Genomic DNA, 16,406 nt, shown 5'->3' with positions numbered 1-16,406 from the left:
CTCTTGAAATAACAGGTGCATTTGAAAAAGCCAATTTAAACAAAGAGGCTGGTCCCTGCATTGTTGGCCTAAATGATCAGTACAATGTACATAGCAAATAATGATGACTCTTTCCCTAAATACTTATCAATGTTTGGAAATAAGAAGAGTTTCTGAATGGATGAAAAGATCCATTCTCTATTAATACCCACAAGTTTGCTGATACGGCAGACCCAAGACCTGCTGACCTTCAGAAAACTCCTTAAGACCTGGCTTTTCGAGTGGTAACAGCGCCCCCCACTCCCCAACGCCTTGAGACCCTCATGGGTATGTAGTGCACTCTACAAATGTTCTGATTGACTGACTGATTGATTGATTGATTGAATGATAAAAGAACTTAAAAATTAAATAAATTTAGACCGCTTACTATATGAAAAGTGTTCATGAAGATGCTAATGAAAATTATGACCAGAAGAATTACATGTTTATCACACATGAAACCTTATTCTGAGAGGGTATCTTGAGGATCTAATGCTCCTGCAACATTTTTAATAAAAAAGGCACAGAAAAACATACATATTCTTGCAGTGGTATAATTAGACCTATCAAAAGCATTCAACTCTATCAGATCATCACATCGTGCGGAGACACTAAAAGCAAAAAATCAACTCCTGTATTTCAAACCTAATAAATTACATGTATACATTTTGAGCCACATATTTCAATGAAAAAACAATAAAGCAACACCAGAAATAACAATGAAATCTGATGTCAAACAATGTGATTTACTATCCAGCTATTGTTCAATGTTATCATGGACCGGCAATTGTGTAATCTTACAAAATACAGCAAGGGCTCTATTTTTGGTCTGATGGAGTTATAGGACAAATCACTGGTCTTCCTTTGCAAATGACATAGCTGTTCTCTGTGATACATGGGAAGACGTGGATACTAATTTAAAGACCATTGACAAATTCAGCAAGGCAACCGACCCAAAAACTAAATTGCAAGAGGACACATTGTTTCTTTATCAGCCCTCACAAAGATAAAATACTTTTTAACAAATGCAAACCTTGTGAATTTAAAAGCAAAATATTGAATATATACACCCCAGAGACAGTGAAAGATATTTTGGATTGAACATTGATCTTTACATGGGTCATTCAAAACTGAACAAAGTAAATGAGATACTAACAGAATGGGATGTAAAGCTGGGAAATCTACCAATGAAACCCAAAAAGTTGAAATATGCTATCAATACTTGACTCCCAAGCAATCATACAAATTAGAAAATTCTAAGTAAAAGAGGCAAAAGCTCTGATAGACCTCAACCAAACATTAGAGAAATATGTAAAGAGTTATTTGTTTTAAGCTGCCTATGCATGTAATTAACCCCTTACATGCGTCGGACGGCCCCCGGCTGTCTGACGTCACAGGGGGCATGTGCGTCGGACGGCCAGGAGGAATTTGCGCTGGGGCGAAGCGCTTTATTGATTTTTATACTCTAGTAGGTCAGAAAGTGATTTGAAAATGCCAAACCAATATACAACGATTGGAATTAAGAAAGTGAACAAGCAATTATGAATAAGAGAGGCGTTAGCCGTGTATTTTTTCCACTCAGTAATGTATGCAGATGTAAGAAATGATAACAAATTTTTCCTGTGCAGGGTGAATGGCAGAAAGTACTTTGAGCCCTATTCACAAACTCAAATATACTACTCTATATTTACTCATGGATGTATTTATAAATACTCCTAGTATTTTGTTCTATTCGCCATTTCCAAGTACAGATTTGTACCTATGTGGGAGTCAAAAAAAATGAGCATCCATATAAATTCTCATAGAGATTTTAGACACAGGCCTCAGGCCAAATTGCAGGACGGAATTACACAAAATTTGGCAGAAAGGTAGCTCTTGGTCCAGATAGAGCCCTGTTTGTGATTTGGTATAAATCCATTCAGTAGTTTCCAAGATATTAAAGAAAAACAAACTTTTATATCTGGGAGGGGGGGGGGGGGTTATCTGCGAATCCTCCAGCTATCAGGCAGAGATCTGATTGGCTGGCAACAATTCACCTAGGAAGTGTTGGCAGCCATCTTGTAACTCAGTTGAGTCCCAAACAAAAACCTAAAACAAAAGAATAAAAAAGGGATAAGAGAAGGGAAGGGTCAGGTAGGAATTCCCTTACCCCCTAGACCTCATCAGCCCCAAAAAGCATTTTTATAAAGATTTTTCAGTCAAAATTGTGACAGATTTGTGAATTCACAGCAAAAATAAAATTAAAAAAGCATGGTCTCCTGTTCTTGTTTAAACATAGGCCCCTGGGTGGGCCAGGTCCCTGTGGCTTATAAATATATATATATTATAAATAAGGGAAGGGAGGACGCATGAGGCCCTCCTCGCCATGGCTAATCTTGGTCCAGGAGACAGTCACCTCTTCGGGGTTGGCCAACAAAAAAAAACAGAGGAGGGCAGCACGACCCTCTTCCTGACACTCTTACAATGGAGGAGGATCACACGACCCTCCTCCTGACACTCTTACAAGCACCGGGGGACACCACCTTCCTGGGGTTTTGATTACTAATAGTAGGGAGTCCGTGTGGCCCTTCGCCATTGCCCTTTTAGTGCCACAGGGACCACCACCTCCTCGGGCCACAAATTCAAAAAACAGAGGGGGTCGCATGGCCCCCGCTTCCTTTGTTGAAATAATTTAATTAATATTTAATAATTTTATTAATTTAACATAACATTCCAAGCAGTGTGATTTCATTTCCCTGCCTCTATTGTTTACAATGGGAGTGTGTTGTAGTAACTGTAAATGGTCCATTGTGGTGCTTCACATACTCCAAGACTGAGCTAGAGTGCAATTGAGCCTGTTGTAACATCTTAAGGGCTATAGTAATTTTAAAAGTGTACTGTGTGAAAAGCAATGAGCTAACTTTTAGGTTGGTGTGATTGTATTGTCATGTCCCTCCCTACCCCCCCCCTCCTAAAAATTCCCTAAATCCCTCAGGTTTAGTAGTAAGTATTTCTTATTTTCCAGGCACTCCCACTTGTTCCGCCTACATTTACTGCTAAAGTGTATACCAATATATACTCAGATCCCTGCCATCCATCTTTGCAGAAATGTCTGCACAGAAAAGATAGGCATGATGTAGACAGAGGTCTCCTGCTGTCAGTCTGTGAATAGCACTTTGTGGTATGTGAGTAGTACCCCTGTAGCACTACTTTACATGCTACAGAAAGAAGTTTACAAATAGGCCTCCTCTTGATCAATCAACTCTCAAATTTCAGGATAATTAAGCACATGAAAATCAAGGAGAACCAATACATTGCAGTGCTTTACATTGAAAGCAACTGCCATGTATACAAGAGATACAATAACCTGAGGGAGAATTACTTTGCTAATTGTCTGGATTGCAATGACAGTTGCGAGACAACTGCAGATTTATCAGGAACATAGGTAAACAGACATAAGATTAAGAAGGCTTGACAAAATTCTTTGAGCATCTCATGAATAGAGCAACATAACATGGGGCTAGCAAGTAGAGAACCACATGTAAAGTTTAGCCAAGCAAAACTGAGAAAAGCAGATGTAGTGTAGATGGTTGATTGTTGTGTCAACATAATATGAAAACTCAGAGAATTCCCTTAACAAGGCATATAAGAGCAAAGTTAATTCATATTGTGAACTAACCCAGAAATTGAAATCACTTACCAACTGTTCCACTGTTAAATGTCATGGTTTCATCAGGACATGTGTCCACAATCTAATGATGTTGCCCTAAATGATTTAGGCCTTCAATTGTTATTCCATTTCAAGAAAAAAGTCTGTTTCACTACACTTGAAAATTGTGCTAAGTATTCATGGATAAGTCCCCAACTAGCAGCATTCAATCAATATGTGCAGAATAGTATGTTTAGAGAATTTAAACAACAATTCTAAAGCCTGAATAGTATGATATAAACAGGAATGTGTGTGAATTTTAGGATTTCACTACTAATGTCTGTGTAGAGTACGACATTATGTATAATATTAGGATATTTGATAATAAAAGTAGAGCATTCCGATTTCACTTTGAAAATAATCGATACTCACTGGCTAGAAGGTGTATTAGGATATTGCTATTAGCTTTTACAAATTACAAATTACAAGTTATTGAATTTAGTTATTTGTCAGTGCATATTTAAAATTATGTCAACATAAAAGATAGTGTAGTTAGCATTTCTGGAATGCTAGATGAAATTTTCTCTGCACAGGACAGTCAATATTAGAAAATTCAAAAACGTGGTAAGAAAGTACAGGAGGGTGTACTTTGACCAACAGATATGTGATTGATGTTCCACAAGATCAAAATAGTCTGTATTTGCACTCTGGAACAATCATTGTGTTGTTAGAAGAAAAAATGATTTGACACTACTGTGCAGCAATAAGAACCCAGAAGGAGCCACTGCACAGTATTACAAATAATCAAACCCCATCTTATCTAATTAGTGGAGCAAATGAATGTGTGAATGACTCTCCTACTGTCCCTACCCTACTATCTAGCTGCTATCTAGCAAAGTCACAGCCAACTCAATGACTTGGCCAAACCAGAACTCATCTTGAATTTGTCTGTAGTTGGGTACTGAAATATATATGAATAGAGGGAGGCTCTTGGACCACTGGTGAAATATGACTACTCTTCATTTATGCACTTACACAGTGAGGCCTGTGGCTACCCCTGTGGGGTTTTCTGACACCTGGTGCCCATGGCTAAGGCACTAGGACCATCCTGAGCCACACTCCTCAACCAGGGAGCGGGTGCCACCAGACTGGGGAGGATTCCCGGACATCCCTGGCCTTACCATCCCAAAAAAGGATCAATGAGAGATCTGTGAAGCCCATGTATAGGTCTGGGGCATGGTTCCATGGGCCAGGGTTCCAGTGAAAGTCTGGAGCCATCTTCCTTTCACAGGGTTATGCTGCTCTGGACTGACTGGTTCAAATAAGCCCCTGGGAGAGGTAGATGCATCCATGTGGATGCATGGGGCCTGGCCCCCCAAGTCAGGAATCTATGCACTGAGCAAAACTACCATCCTTTGCCAGAGCACAAACTCACAAGCCCCGGAATTTGCAAAAAAATACATCTGCCTGTAAACCTTGTCACCTTTAAAATCATGTTTTGACAAAAATACCTCCATTGATGTATCATTTTTAGGGCACATTTGACCAGGGGACTAGTATGAGTGTGCCAAATGTTGAGCCTCGTCTATGAACTGCATGCTCCTTTGTATAAATAATGCCATGAGCCAAGCAGGTGTAATACATTTCACACACTGCACTTCTGCCAAGCCTTGTGAAAGGTTAGGCATGGACTGTTATGAGCATGTTTTTATCAAAATAAATCATCACGATTGTTCTTGTATTTTTAAGATTTCAAGTATTACTGCATTGGAACAGTGATGTCACCATGACACACCTACATTTAAAACATTGTAAACCACTTATACTGCTGCTGCCATCCAATCACATTCATACAGAGTCTGGGTATTTTCTGGTTCAGAAAGGTAACATCTAAAAAACAAATATTCTTTGAAGTTTAAGATCTATCCAATCATTCTCTTGTCACTTAGCGATCTCTCTTTCTGGTATTAATTTGATCTCTAGGTTGTGGCCCAGTTTCATCTCTCACCTTCATAAGGACATTTAGAGTAATTCGGTGATCATTAGAGGATGTTTATTGTCCATATGGAGTGAACATGTAATGGTACACATAGACCCATTAGAAGTACTAAATGTGTTATCTCTTTCAGACCTTGAATCAAGAAATTAGAGATGGACTATCATAGGAAATGTCTGTGACTCCTGCAGTAAGGCACCCAGAAGGATATGAATGAAACTTACACATTGAAAGGCTTAGCCAAGGAAATAAAAGGACTGTCCTATGCATTTCTGACATACACAAAAATGAACATGATAGAGAGGTATGTTTTCAAAATGTCATACACTCAAATAATGTAAGGATATACTCATCAAGTTCCAAAGAGGTCCCATTAATACAAATAAAATTGTATTGCACAATCCCAAAGACTATCTGAATTATAGCTAGCAGATATGTAGCAGTGCAAGTACCTCAACTTGATCAGCCATTAATAAAAACAATGAAGACTTGGCATCCAAAATAGCACTCAGCCTATGGGTTTAAGGAGTTCTAATTGTGATACTAAATGCTGAACCTAGGTCATTTGTCTATGGTCCGTCGTTCATTCGCTCATGGTGATATGAACATTAGCACATTATCTAATGCTTGATTCACAGCTGCCAAAAAGATGCATTGGAATTATTCCCTAATGATCAGTATTGATTAATTGTGGAGCCATAGGAAACAATTTTTTCTCTGAATGAATTGCAACCTTTTTCAGTAGATACTCTGAATACAATGCTGATCACTACAGAATCCCTCTGACCACATATCAGAATAAAACCAGTCACCTGTTCCTTTCTACTTCTAGCAGTTCATAGCACATATTGCCTTGATGTCCCATCACAGACGAAATTCCCACTTCAGCCTTTTCTTTGCCACCCTGTAATTCACAATATAGTATCTACAGCAGAAAACTTGCTATTTAACAAGTCAATTACTGAGGAGTATGCAGACTCCCACGGTTGATTGTTTGGAAGTTACAAGAGAATATATTGCTAATTAGAAACATAGAGAATGTTTGGAAGATATGAGGGAATGAGTAAGAGAAAGTGTTATTATTTCATGATCAAGGTTGTCTTCTGATGAGGAATGGGGCAGAGAGGGGACTGCGAGTGCAGTCACACACCAGTGATCTGTTAAGAAAAATGCCAAAGGAAGTGGTAATTGATTCTCAAAGGGCAAGGTCTTCGCTTGGGACACCCTACCCTTTTTGGATGATGGTGTCTGTAGCCACACGGGGAGTATTCAGTGATCCCAGAGACAACTGTCAGCTTCACTTGATGGAAAACCTTTTTTAGAACCATTACTGGTTCCTTTAAAAAAAAAGAAAAGTTGCCCATTTGGGGATACAAACACAATGATGGTGGTCTGCTGTTCCTTCCTGGCCACTATTCCTGTTTTCGAGCCAATCAGAGGAGGTTGCAACAAGTGACCTGCTGATTAATATTTATTAGACAGGTTGCTCTGTGACACAGTGACTGAAGATTTTGTGATGGAACCTTGGTGCATAGGCAGCATTGCAAAATTTAAGACTGATAATAAAAAGTCATTGCACAATTTTTGGGCACTTCTTGAGACCAGTATTTTAGTAAATTTGGCTCTTAAAGACCTGTAGGGATGCATTGTGGTTCACTGGAGTGTCATGGTGATAAGGAGAGTTATGGTGATGAAAAAGAAATTGAGGGGACATTAGAATACTGAGGAAGTGGATCGGAAAGTGGGGGACTTTGGGGGTAGGCAAACGTGCCAATGACAAGACATGGGGATTGAATTGGAATATCAGGAGGCTGCTGACAAGACACAAGGTGTTGATGAGAAACTATTGGCATTTGGGCTTAACAGTGGGAGGATAAGGAGAAATAAAAAACTAGAATAGAGACAAGGAAGTGGGGCAAAAGTGATTTAAATGAATAGTGCCTAGATATACAGTAATGTCTAAATTTACATTCATCACAAATAGCGTGATCCTCCTATGCTGTAGTCCTCTAACTGTGAAATCAATGTGAGAAATGTTAGACTGAGCCACAAGGAGCATCTTAGCACCAGGCTGGGGACACTGGTACAGTACAAGGAGTTACGTTCCAGGGGCTCTAAGACACTCTCATAGCACTGTTGCGGTCCTCTTTCATTCTCTTGGCACTTGGCAGGAAGCATGAAGTAGGCATACACTCCATTGGCTTTAATGACCCCTTCCTTGCCACTGTCCCCACCTTGTCACTAGGTAGGCAGACAGTATGGAGCAGACACAACACCAAACACTCTGCTATCAAAAGTGATAGCACTGCCCCATCACCAGCTTGGCAGACATGTTGGAGTTCACAGCTTCATTTTCTCCCCTACAGTACTGTCTGGACCAGCCACTGTTTAGACAAGGAACATTGCATATGTGCACACTATGGGTCACTGTAAGGCCCACCCAAAACAGCACCTGCACCCATGAACCCAGTCACTAGCTTGGCTGCATCAACAGTTTACATATTTACATTGGTTGTGGAATGGGTGGAAATGCTCCAAATGGAATCGGAGTGTGTAGTTTGTGGACTTAGTGGTCAGCAAGGGAGTGGTAGACAAGGAGCAAAAAATAGCTGAGGCAAATGATGGCTGGGAGAGAGAAAGGCACCCCACCAGACTCCTGTGATACTTGCACTGTGCAATGATGTCATAGTATAATGCCAACAGAGGTGAAAGCATCATGGCCAAAGCAATGTGTTATTTTCAGCGTTATGAGGAACTATGGTTCGCATTGCAAGATGGCAAAAGCCATTACCATACATGGCCACCCTGTGTTTCTATTGTAGTTTATGGACACATCACCATCCATGCATTGCAAAAGAAGCCCCTAATGAATTAAATGTATAGCTGTGAAGGTGTAATAATCCAATGTTTTTGAATGATAGTTAAAACAGCCAAAGGCTATAATGTTGCCTGACAAAAACTGACAAGAACCAAACCAATACTGAAGGGGCTGATCAGCTACCCTTTCCCTTATAGAATTGGTACAAACTCTGAGAAACAATTAAAGCAATCGCTAGACTGACCGGAAAAGAGGACTGTTTAATACATTGCATTCAAATACATTTTATTTATTTTCTTTTTTAGACATAATATTTTTTTTAACTATTCTTTGTAACATGTGTGATGGTTGCAGTTACTATCGCTCCTCCAACATATAAAAAGACACATGGTAACAATGTAATGCATGTTATGTGCTCATTAAGTTATCTTTGAATTATGAATGTTATATATTTTATGCAAAGAATTTCTTAACATGTGTTTCTATTTTATCAGCCGCTAGTACCTAGAAGCCCCACCAGCAGCACTGCCACTCCATCCAGCACAATCAGCACGCCGACCAAAAGAGACAGTTCTGCACTTCAGGATCTCTACATCCCGCCACCTCCAGCAGAGCCTTACACCCCGAGGTATGATGCCTCTGACTAATAACTGGGGTGTGCTGTACTGTATTGAATAAGTAGACTATTATTGGTTAACGTTTTCTCTACTAAAAATATATGTATATATATATATGTATATATATATATATATATATATATGTGTGTGTGTATATATATATATATATATATATATATATATATATATATATATATATATATGTGTGTGTGTGTGTGTTCGTGTGTGTGTATGCAACTTGTCTTTTTTACTGTTCTTTTTTATGACAATATATATTGTGAGTATGAGTGTGTTCACTAGAAAATGTTTTATTAAAGGGAAAATGGAAGTTATGTTGTTTAGAAAATCCATGTGAACTTAGGCCCACATTTAGACCCTGGAGGAGAGACTGCCATCTCAATATCTGCCATCCTGGACAGTCCTCTTTTCTATTCAGAGGTGACTGCCAATCCAGTGGTCATGTATGTAAATTGAAAGGAACTGCTATCACTGTGGTTCCCTTCAAGGTACAAAATGTTTGGTGGATGCCACCATCAGTTTTCGTAGCCATTTACCAGACTTTTATAATTTTTGTTTTTCAAAAACAAACTCCCAAAGGGGCGATTTATTCTTGGAAAACAAAAACAAATCACCCATACACACTAAAACCTTTTTCCCGGACAGTGGGGATCATTTTTTTTAAGCCCCCTCACCACGAGGTTTTCCTCTGTTGTAAAGACAGAAAATAAACCCCCTCAAACCATCTACTCTAAGTAAAGTCAGGATATCAAAGGTAGCTTTCTGTCCACTGAGCCAATGGGGGCTCAACTGATGGTCCATTCATCTCTAAGGGGGGTAGGTGGACTATTAATTTGGCAGACAGGGTACTCGGTTGTGTTTGCGATAGAGTACCCTGTCCATCAAACTTTAAATCAAGCCCATTGTTCCCCTCCGATCCTCTGCTCATGACATCATACATGCTGCCAGCAGATGATATCACATATGATACTATTGATAATGTATTTGAAGCTGTTATATGGTGCTCCCCACCAACTGCATCCAGAATATTATTATTATTATTATTATGTTTCTTATATAGCGCCTGAATCGACCCCCGAAGGGGTATCATCGCGCTTGCCTTGGGAACCCGTCCTGGCTTTTCCCTGTGAGATAGCCCCTACAGGGCATCCCCAAGGTGAAAGCCAGGCATCCCGCCGCAGGGGGGCCGTTGTGGAGATTAAGCAAGCTTAATGCCCAGAGTTGCAGAGTGTGAACCCATGATTAGGTCAGGCACCGAAGCGAGAATTATCGAGTCCATGGACATTTGAGCTCAAGACCCTGCCGCGTCGGGAATTGAACCCTGGTCCCGGGTCTGACCTCTGCTTCAGGGTCTGCCTGCTCTAACCAGTGAGCCACACTTCTCCAATATGGAGGAAATAGCAAAAGTACATGTACTGTGTTTCTAAGGAAAGAATATCGAGCATTGGAAAGCTTCCCAAAAGTAGTCTTTGACTCCTCCATAAAGTCTACAAAAAAATTACATAGATTTACTTTAAACTTAGATCTTAATCCACAGGAATTAATCTATATGTAGTTCTGTGAATCTGACACTTAGTGTTTTTAAGTAGGTTTCTTTCTAACACATTTTGTAAGAAACATACCTCACTGCATACATTACTGTACAGCTTTAGCTTCCATTTCAAAGGATATGTCTGCCTACCTATTCACAGAAAGTTCAGGGAAAGTTCAGGGTCCATATTTGACAGGTACAGAATTTGACAGCCACAAAGTAGATCTCTTAAGCAAACCTGCCCGTGTGTCATGCTGCCTGCATTTGGTAAAAGGGCAAAATAGGAGAAATGAAGGCCACTGATTCTAGTTAACAAGGACACATTTGGCAATAAATACTTCCTCATCTCTTCTGGACTTAAAATACAAACTGATTAAAGAGATTTACTTGGCTAACTTTAGCTGGTTGTGTATCCCTAGATTTAAGAACAATGTGATAGTTCGCAAATACATTTCCATTTAGGTTGCTCAAATCTGGCCCTTGTTTTGGCTTTTTTCAAGAGATAAGGAACCAGACATTCCTAGGATCCATTACAAGGCCCCATTACAAGAAGGCTCTAGAATTCACTCAGTTGCAAGCAAGGACTATGAAGCTTATTTGTGGGCAACAAAATGTCCTCTTTCAAATAAACCATTAAAAAGTGCCAGTGGACAGTGAAGATTCAGGGAAACATCAAAACAAGTTCCTGAGAGCAAGCTAAAAGATGTATGCCAAATCATCAGTAAAAGTTAGATTCAGGTACTATCTACAATCACCTAAAAACGGAATAGTTCAACATGGTGACACAATGTCAGTGAAGTGAAAATCCAGGTCTTAACTATAGTGTGCCATTTTTTTTACATGACTAGAAGCTGTTGATGTAGCCACTTAAAGGGTGCTCAATATTCAAGTGAGCATTTGGAAGAACAGAGTCTCTAACCTGAACAGGATCAGACATGATAATACCCATGACAAGACAGAGACATTGACCCAATTCCCAAAGGTAAACGTACACTTTTGTATAAATGTAATCTTTTTTGGTATTTACAAACAAACTACTTATTAGTAACTCTATGACTATGGATACTCCAAAGTCGGGGAAGGGATTTCTGCACATAAAAAATTGGACAGGCCTATCTTTTTATGTGCAGAGTTGTCTGCCCCAACTGTGGAGTCTCCTTAGTGGTAAAGATACTATTAAATTGTTTGTGAATACCAGAAAAGAGTAACTTCCCAAAAGAGTAAGTTTACCTTTGTGAATCAAGCCCATGTTTCGGGGTGGAGAGAATAGCCAGGACATCCTCTAATACCTGTCCTGTTGGGGCAAATTTCTGACAGGACAAGCAACACATTTAACCAACATAGTTGAACTGAGTAGAGGAGTCAGCAGAGTTGCAAGCAATGCACCAGACGAGATCAGACACTGAAGTATCCCTATGACCCCTACTATGTGATGTATACTACTACATAGGTCAGTTTGATATCTATTCTGTTAGTACCATAACAAGTGAAGTATCAATATATACACTCTAAATGAGGTGAACAAGACATCAGTGAGTTTTGGTGGATCCACTAAACTCCAAATAGTCCCTACTGTACAATGATTGTAATTCTTACTAACCAACTCAAATCATTTGCCACATATATGACCTTTATCTCTGCATTTACTATTAATCATGGTGCTTACATCTTAGTTATCTTTATACGACTGTCTACGCACTCACTTATACCCATTGTTTATACTCTTGCCTACACTGCAAATTAAAAATCAACAATTCGTTTATTTTAAGTGTTCACGCCCATGATATGTTATTCTATTCTATTTTCAAAGTAAGATTTTTTGGTACACACTGCAACAATCTTTGGTTCCCCTATCGGATGTTTGTTGTTTTAGTTTCATTTTGTTCATTAAACTATTCTCTAGTTTTATAAATTGAAGTGGATTTTTTCTTCTGATTTTGACTTTTTAACTGTTTTCTCTACTTGACTTGAACATTTTAATAAGTTAATTATTTTTTCTCTCTCTGTGCTGTACCTGCCAGGGGTTGAACTCAGGTTAAAATTAATTAAAGCTTTACTGATCTTACAAGATTGTGACATTATTACTTGCCGTAGACTCCCATCAATCCCAACGGATTATCCACTTTCTCACAGTTCCTGATAGATAAGGGCCCAAAAATGTCTTATTTCAACACAGTCCAAAAACTTCACAAGGCAACCAGACGACCCCCGGATTTTCCTATTGTTTCCAGATGTTGGTTCTGTTCTAGAGCTTGTCTCTAGGTTCTGTGACAGGTTCCTGCTTCTTCTAGTGGTTAATATGTTGTCATATGTGAAGTACTGATTAATTTCTTAACCAACATGCTACTAGAGCCCCAACAATGAATTCTTGATTGGGTTGGACATAGAATCATTGTTCAACGGCATCTTGCATGAGGCGACCCTAAGAGTCATAGAAGAACTTCTACATTAGTCCAATCGAATATATGACAGCTAGACACTTGGTTATGGATCTCGCTTGTGTTGCAGTAACCAATAACTACTGAATATGAAGGTTTTCTCTGCCCACAAACATGGAACCTTGATGGGCAGTATCTTTGCCCCAGTCTGGTTTATTTGTATGTATACCAATTTGAGGGAGATTGTCAGTCAGTCAAATCCAAGTTAGGTTATATTTTTTCAGATACTAACCCCTTTAGGTGACATCCAGCATTGTGGTACAGGTACATCAACGATGTCTTTTTCAATTGGTTAGGGAATAGTGTACAAGCAGTGAGTTTCTATCAAGTGATTAATGCCCAAAACCTTGTTTTTTAATTTACACACATGATCAACAATAGCAAGAAATCATACCTTAATCTAAAAGTCCCTGCAATGGAAGGTCTTCTCATCATGGATACATTTCATAATCCTTCAGATAGAAACAATCTCTTTCTTTTCAAGCATTACAAGAGAACCACCCTTAGAGGCAGCTTTTAACGTTACTCTGTAACTGCACTTTTATTACTGAATAGCAACCAAGAAGGGGAAACACCCCCGAAACTGTTGGATTGGGGAACATCAGAGAAACATCAAGTGTAAAAAATAAAATGACACATATGACCAATCACTACTTCGAATCAGGCCTCACTGACCAAGACGTACAATGGATAGTGAAAGACAAATTACTAGCAATAGAATCCCCAACTATGTCCTAAACACAACTACTGGATAAGGAACAACAATGGGTCTTCACACTGGGCACTAATATCCATGGTCTAAATAATAACATATCATGGACTCAACTAAATTAAGAAACTGATGGGGTTATATTTATCATCTTTTTGGTTATGTTCACTTGTATATACCCCTCATGGTGGACTCATCATTAGGAACCTCAATTTCCTTCACTCAATAAAATACCCCCATATTTTTTGCATGTGTGATCTATATGGCACATCTAACCGCCTGCATACTTACCGAATGTATGTAACCAACATTTTAATTCCAATATGTGGTAACTCAAACACCAGACAATTGATTTTGTTTATCATGCAATGGTATGGATGTAAATACAGTGAGGAAACCAATGAAGCTTTGGGCAAATGTCTACAATGACCTATATCTTAATTGACCCCCGGATATTCCATTTCCATGTTTTTACTATTAGGAGATTCCGTTTTTCTGACCCGGTACTAAAAAACACATAAGACTCTGGGTGTAACGCCTTTCTGTAATTTGTTAAACATAACACACCAAAGAGGTTACTAGTATGACGTCCAATCCAGTAGAATGCCACTGAACAGGGTTCTAGTGCCGTCATGTCAACATATACAGTCACAGTAGAGGTTTCATACAATTGCAGAAGTGGCAATTCTAATGTTCTGCCTGATATGCTATCAGCTAAAAGGAGACATCCTTCTCCCTTGGACATCCCCATAGCAGAACAGACTCTCTTAGGCGGTAGAAGGACATATTCCTTTGATGAAGTAAGTCCGTGGACAAACAAAATCAATACTCACATTTAAAAAGTGGCAGATTGAAAGGATGTATTGCTTATTATCTTAATGTTTTACCTCACCCAGTGTGTGACTATAGGAGGATGTCTTCTTTAGACTCCCATGAAGATATTTTTCCATAACGATAGTCGAAGGCTTATGTTTTATTTGTTATGCATTGTCAACTCACCAACTGTAGAGTAACATTAAAGTGCAATGGTGTTCTACACTCTGCAATGCAGCACATTGGTGCCATTTTGCATTCCAGGTGTCTTTTTAGGTGTGAAGGTAATGTTAGTTATTTTTGTTTGTTCTATTGGTCAATGGTCATAGCTCCCAGGGTTGGGTGAACTCCTCCGGCTTTTCAAAATATGTCAGATGATGAGATAAGATCCAATGATTGAGTGTGCCACAATTTCTGGTTGCGCGATTTTATGCACCAAAAAAGAGCATGTCACAGAGAGATATTTTATCAGTGATTTTATTCATGTCCAGTAGTGCATTGGTTTGCTAGACTTATGTAATATGCTGCTAGGTTGAAGTACACTATAGGAAACAATTTCTCCCTTCACTCACCCTTTAGTGTAATAGCATGTCTCTAGGTACCTTGACTGAAAAACTTAAATGTTTCATGAGGGGGGTCAACCGTTGAATAACTGAGCACTGATTATAACTGAAGTCTAATAAAATGGATAAAATAGTCATGGATAACGGCGATGACCTTTGGTACTCCAAAATTTGACTTTCTAAGTTGAACATGCAGACCACACATGCTGCAAGCAGAGCCGAGGACCACAGCTCCCACATCGTAATAGGGCTGGGAGGGGACACTTGCAATTTCAACCAGCTGACTCCCATTGGTGGTGCTATATAGCGCAAAGGAAGATCACACAACGCCGGGCTTGCACAAGCTGCTCCCGGGCAAAGCTCAGGCCAAGGGCTGGACGGTCTTGAACTCATCATCGCCTGGAGGAGGCAGGGCTGTGCCATCCTTCTTACACCCCCAGAACAAAAGGTAAAACAAGTTGGAATGACCTTTTGCTTCATGGTGTCTTTGTGAGCAATACCTTTTTATATCTGCTAAGTGTGGGAGTGAGGGATGTGAAAAACAACTATCCTGGAACTTAATTTATCCCCTCATAAAGTTTATCAACACACTGCGCATGAAATAGGAAAGCGTAGGATACTCACCAGCAGGGACAAGACCAGCACCAATACCACTGTGGATGGCTCTTTACAATGCACTGTGAGCACGGTAAACCCTGAAATCAAATCAGTGGAGAAATAATTATCCTTGCTCTAACTCCCTTGTGTGCCTTCCCTGGCTTATCTCTATGTGTGCTCTGGCAGGGATGCTGAGGCCTCAAGCATCCTAGTGGATATAAACACTACAATTTTCCCTCTGGCCACTCAAACTTTGGTGCCTTGTGTACCCTTGGAGGCACATATTGAAAATGCTACCCCGACCCGCAACGACTCTAGAGGGAATAGAAAAAGTGTGCAATAAAACTAAACGCCTATGGGTAATGGCCAAAAAACTGCAGGAGGATGCAGAGCACCAAACCAAGGATAATATTGAGGATAGTTTGGAGAACTTTTACGAGAGACTTGTGGGCAAATTAGAAGTCAAATTAAGGCAAATAAATAAACCACTAACTGCAATAGAAGCTGCACTTGGGAATATCAGGTTGCCTGTGATGCCCTCTGCGACCCCTACGATTACCCTGACGACTGCTCCCCTGGCCACAGTTAGCAACTTGGCTGTGCCTACCTTGTCAAAGGACAGGGTTGTTAACCAGATGGAGAATGATTCTTCGAACGGGG

General features: G+C 39.6%; 1 protein-coding gene across 2 annotated transcripts in view; it reads left to right on the top strand.

Annotated features, from left to right (window-relative positions):
• CNKSR2 (connector enhancer of kinase suppressor of Ras 2) overlaps positions 1–16,406 on the top strand; it is a 1,535,139-nt gene that overhangs the window by 914,641 nt on the left and 604,092 nt on the right. For both annotated transcript variants that reach the window (XM_078656116.1, XM_078656115.1), the window contains one exon: positions 8,955–9,088. In XM_078656116.1, the coding sequence (XP_078512242.1) occupies positions 8,955–9,088 (134 nt within the window). The remainder of the gene's footprint in view (positions 1–8,954; positions 9,089–16,406) is intronic.

Source organism: Lissotriton helveticus, chromosome 8, assembly GCF_964261635.1.
Source record: "Lissotriton helveticus chromosome 8, aLisHel1.1, whole genome shotgun sequence".
NCBI classification, from domain to species: Eukaryota; Metazoa; Chordata; class Amphibia; order Caudata; family Salamandridae; genus Lissotriton; species Lissotriton helveticus.
This window is presented reverse-complemented; position numbering and strand designations above follow the sequence as displayed.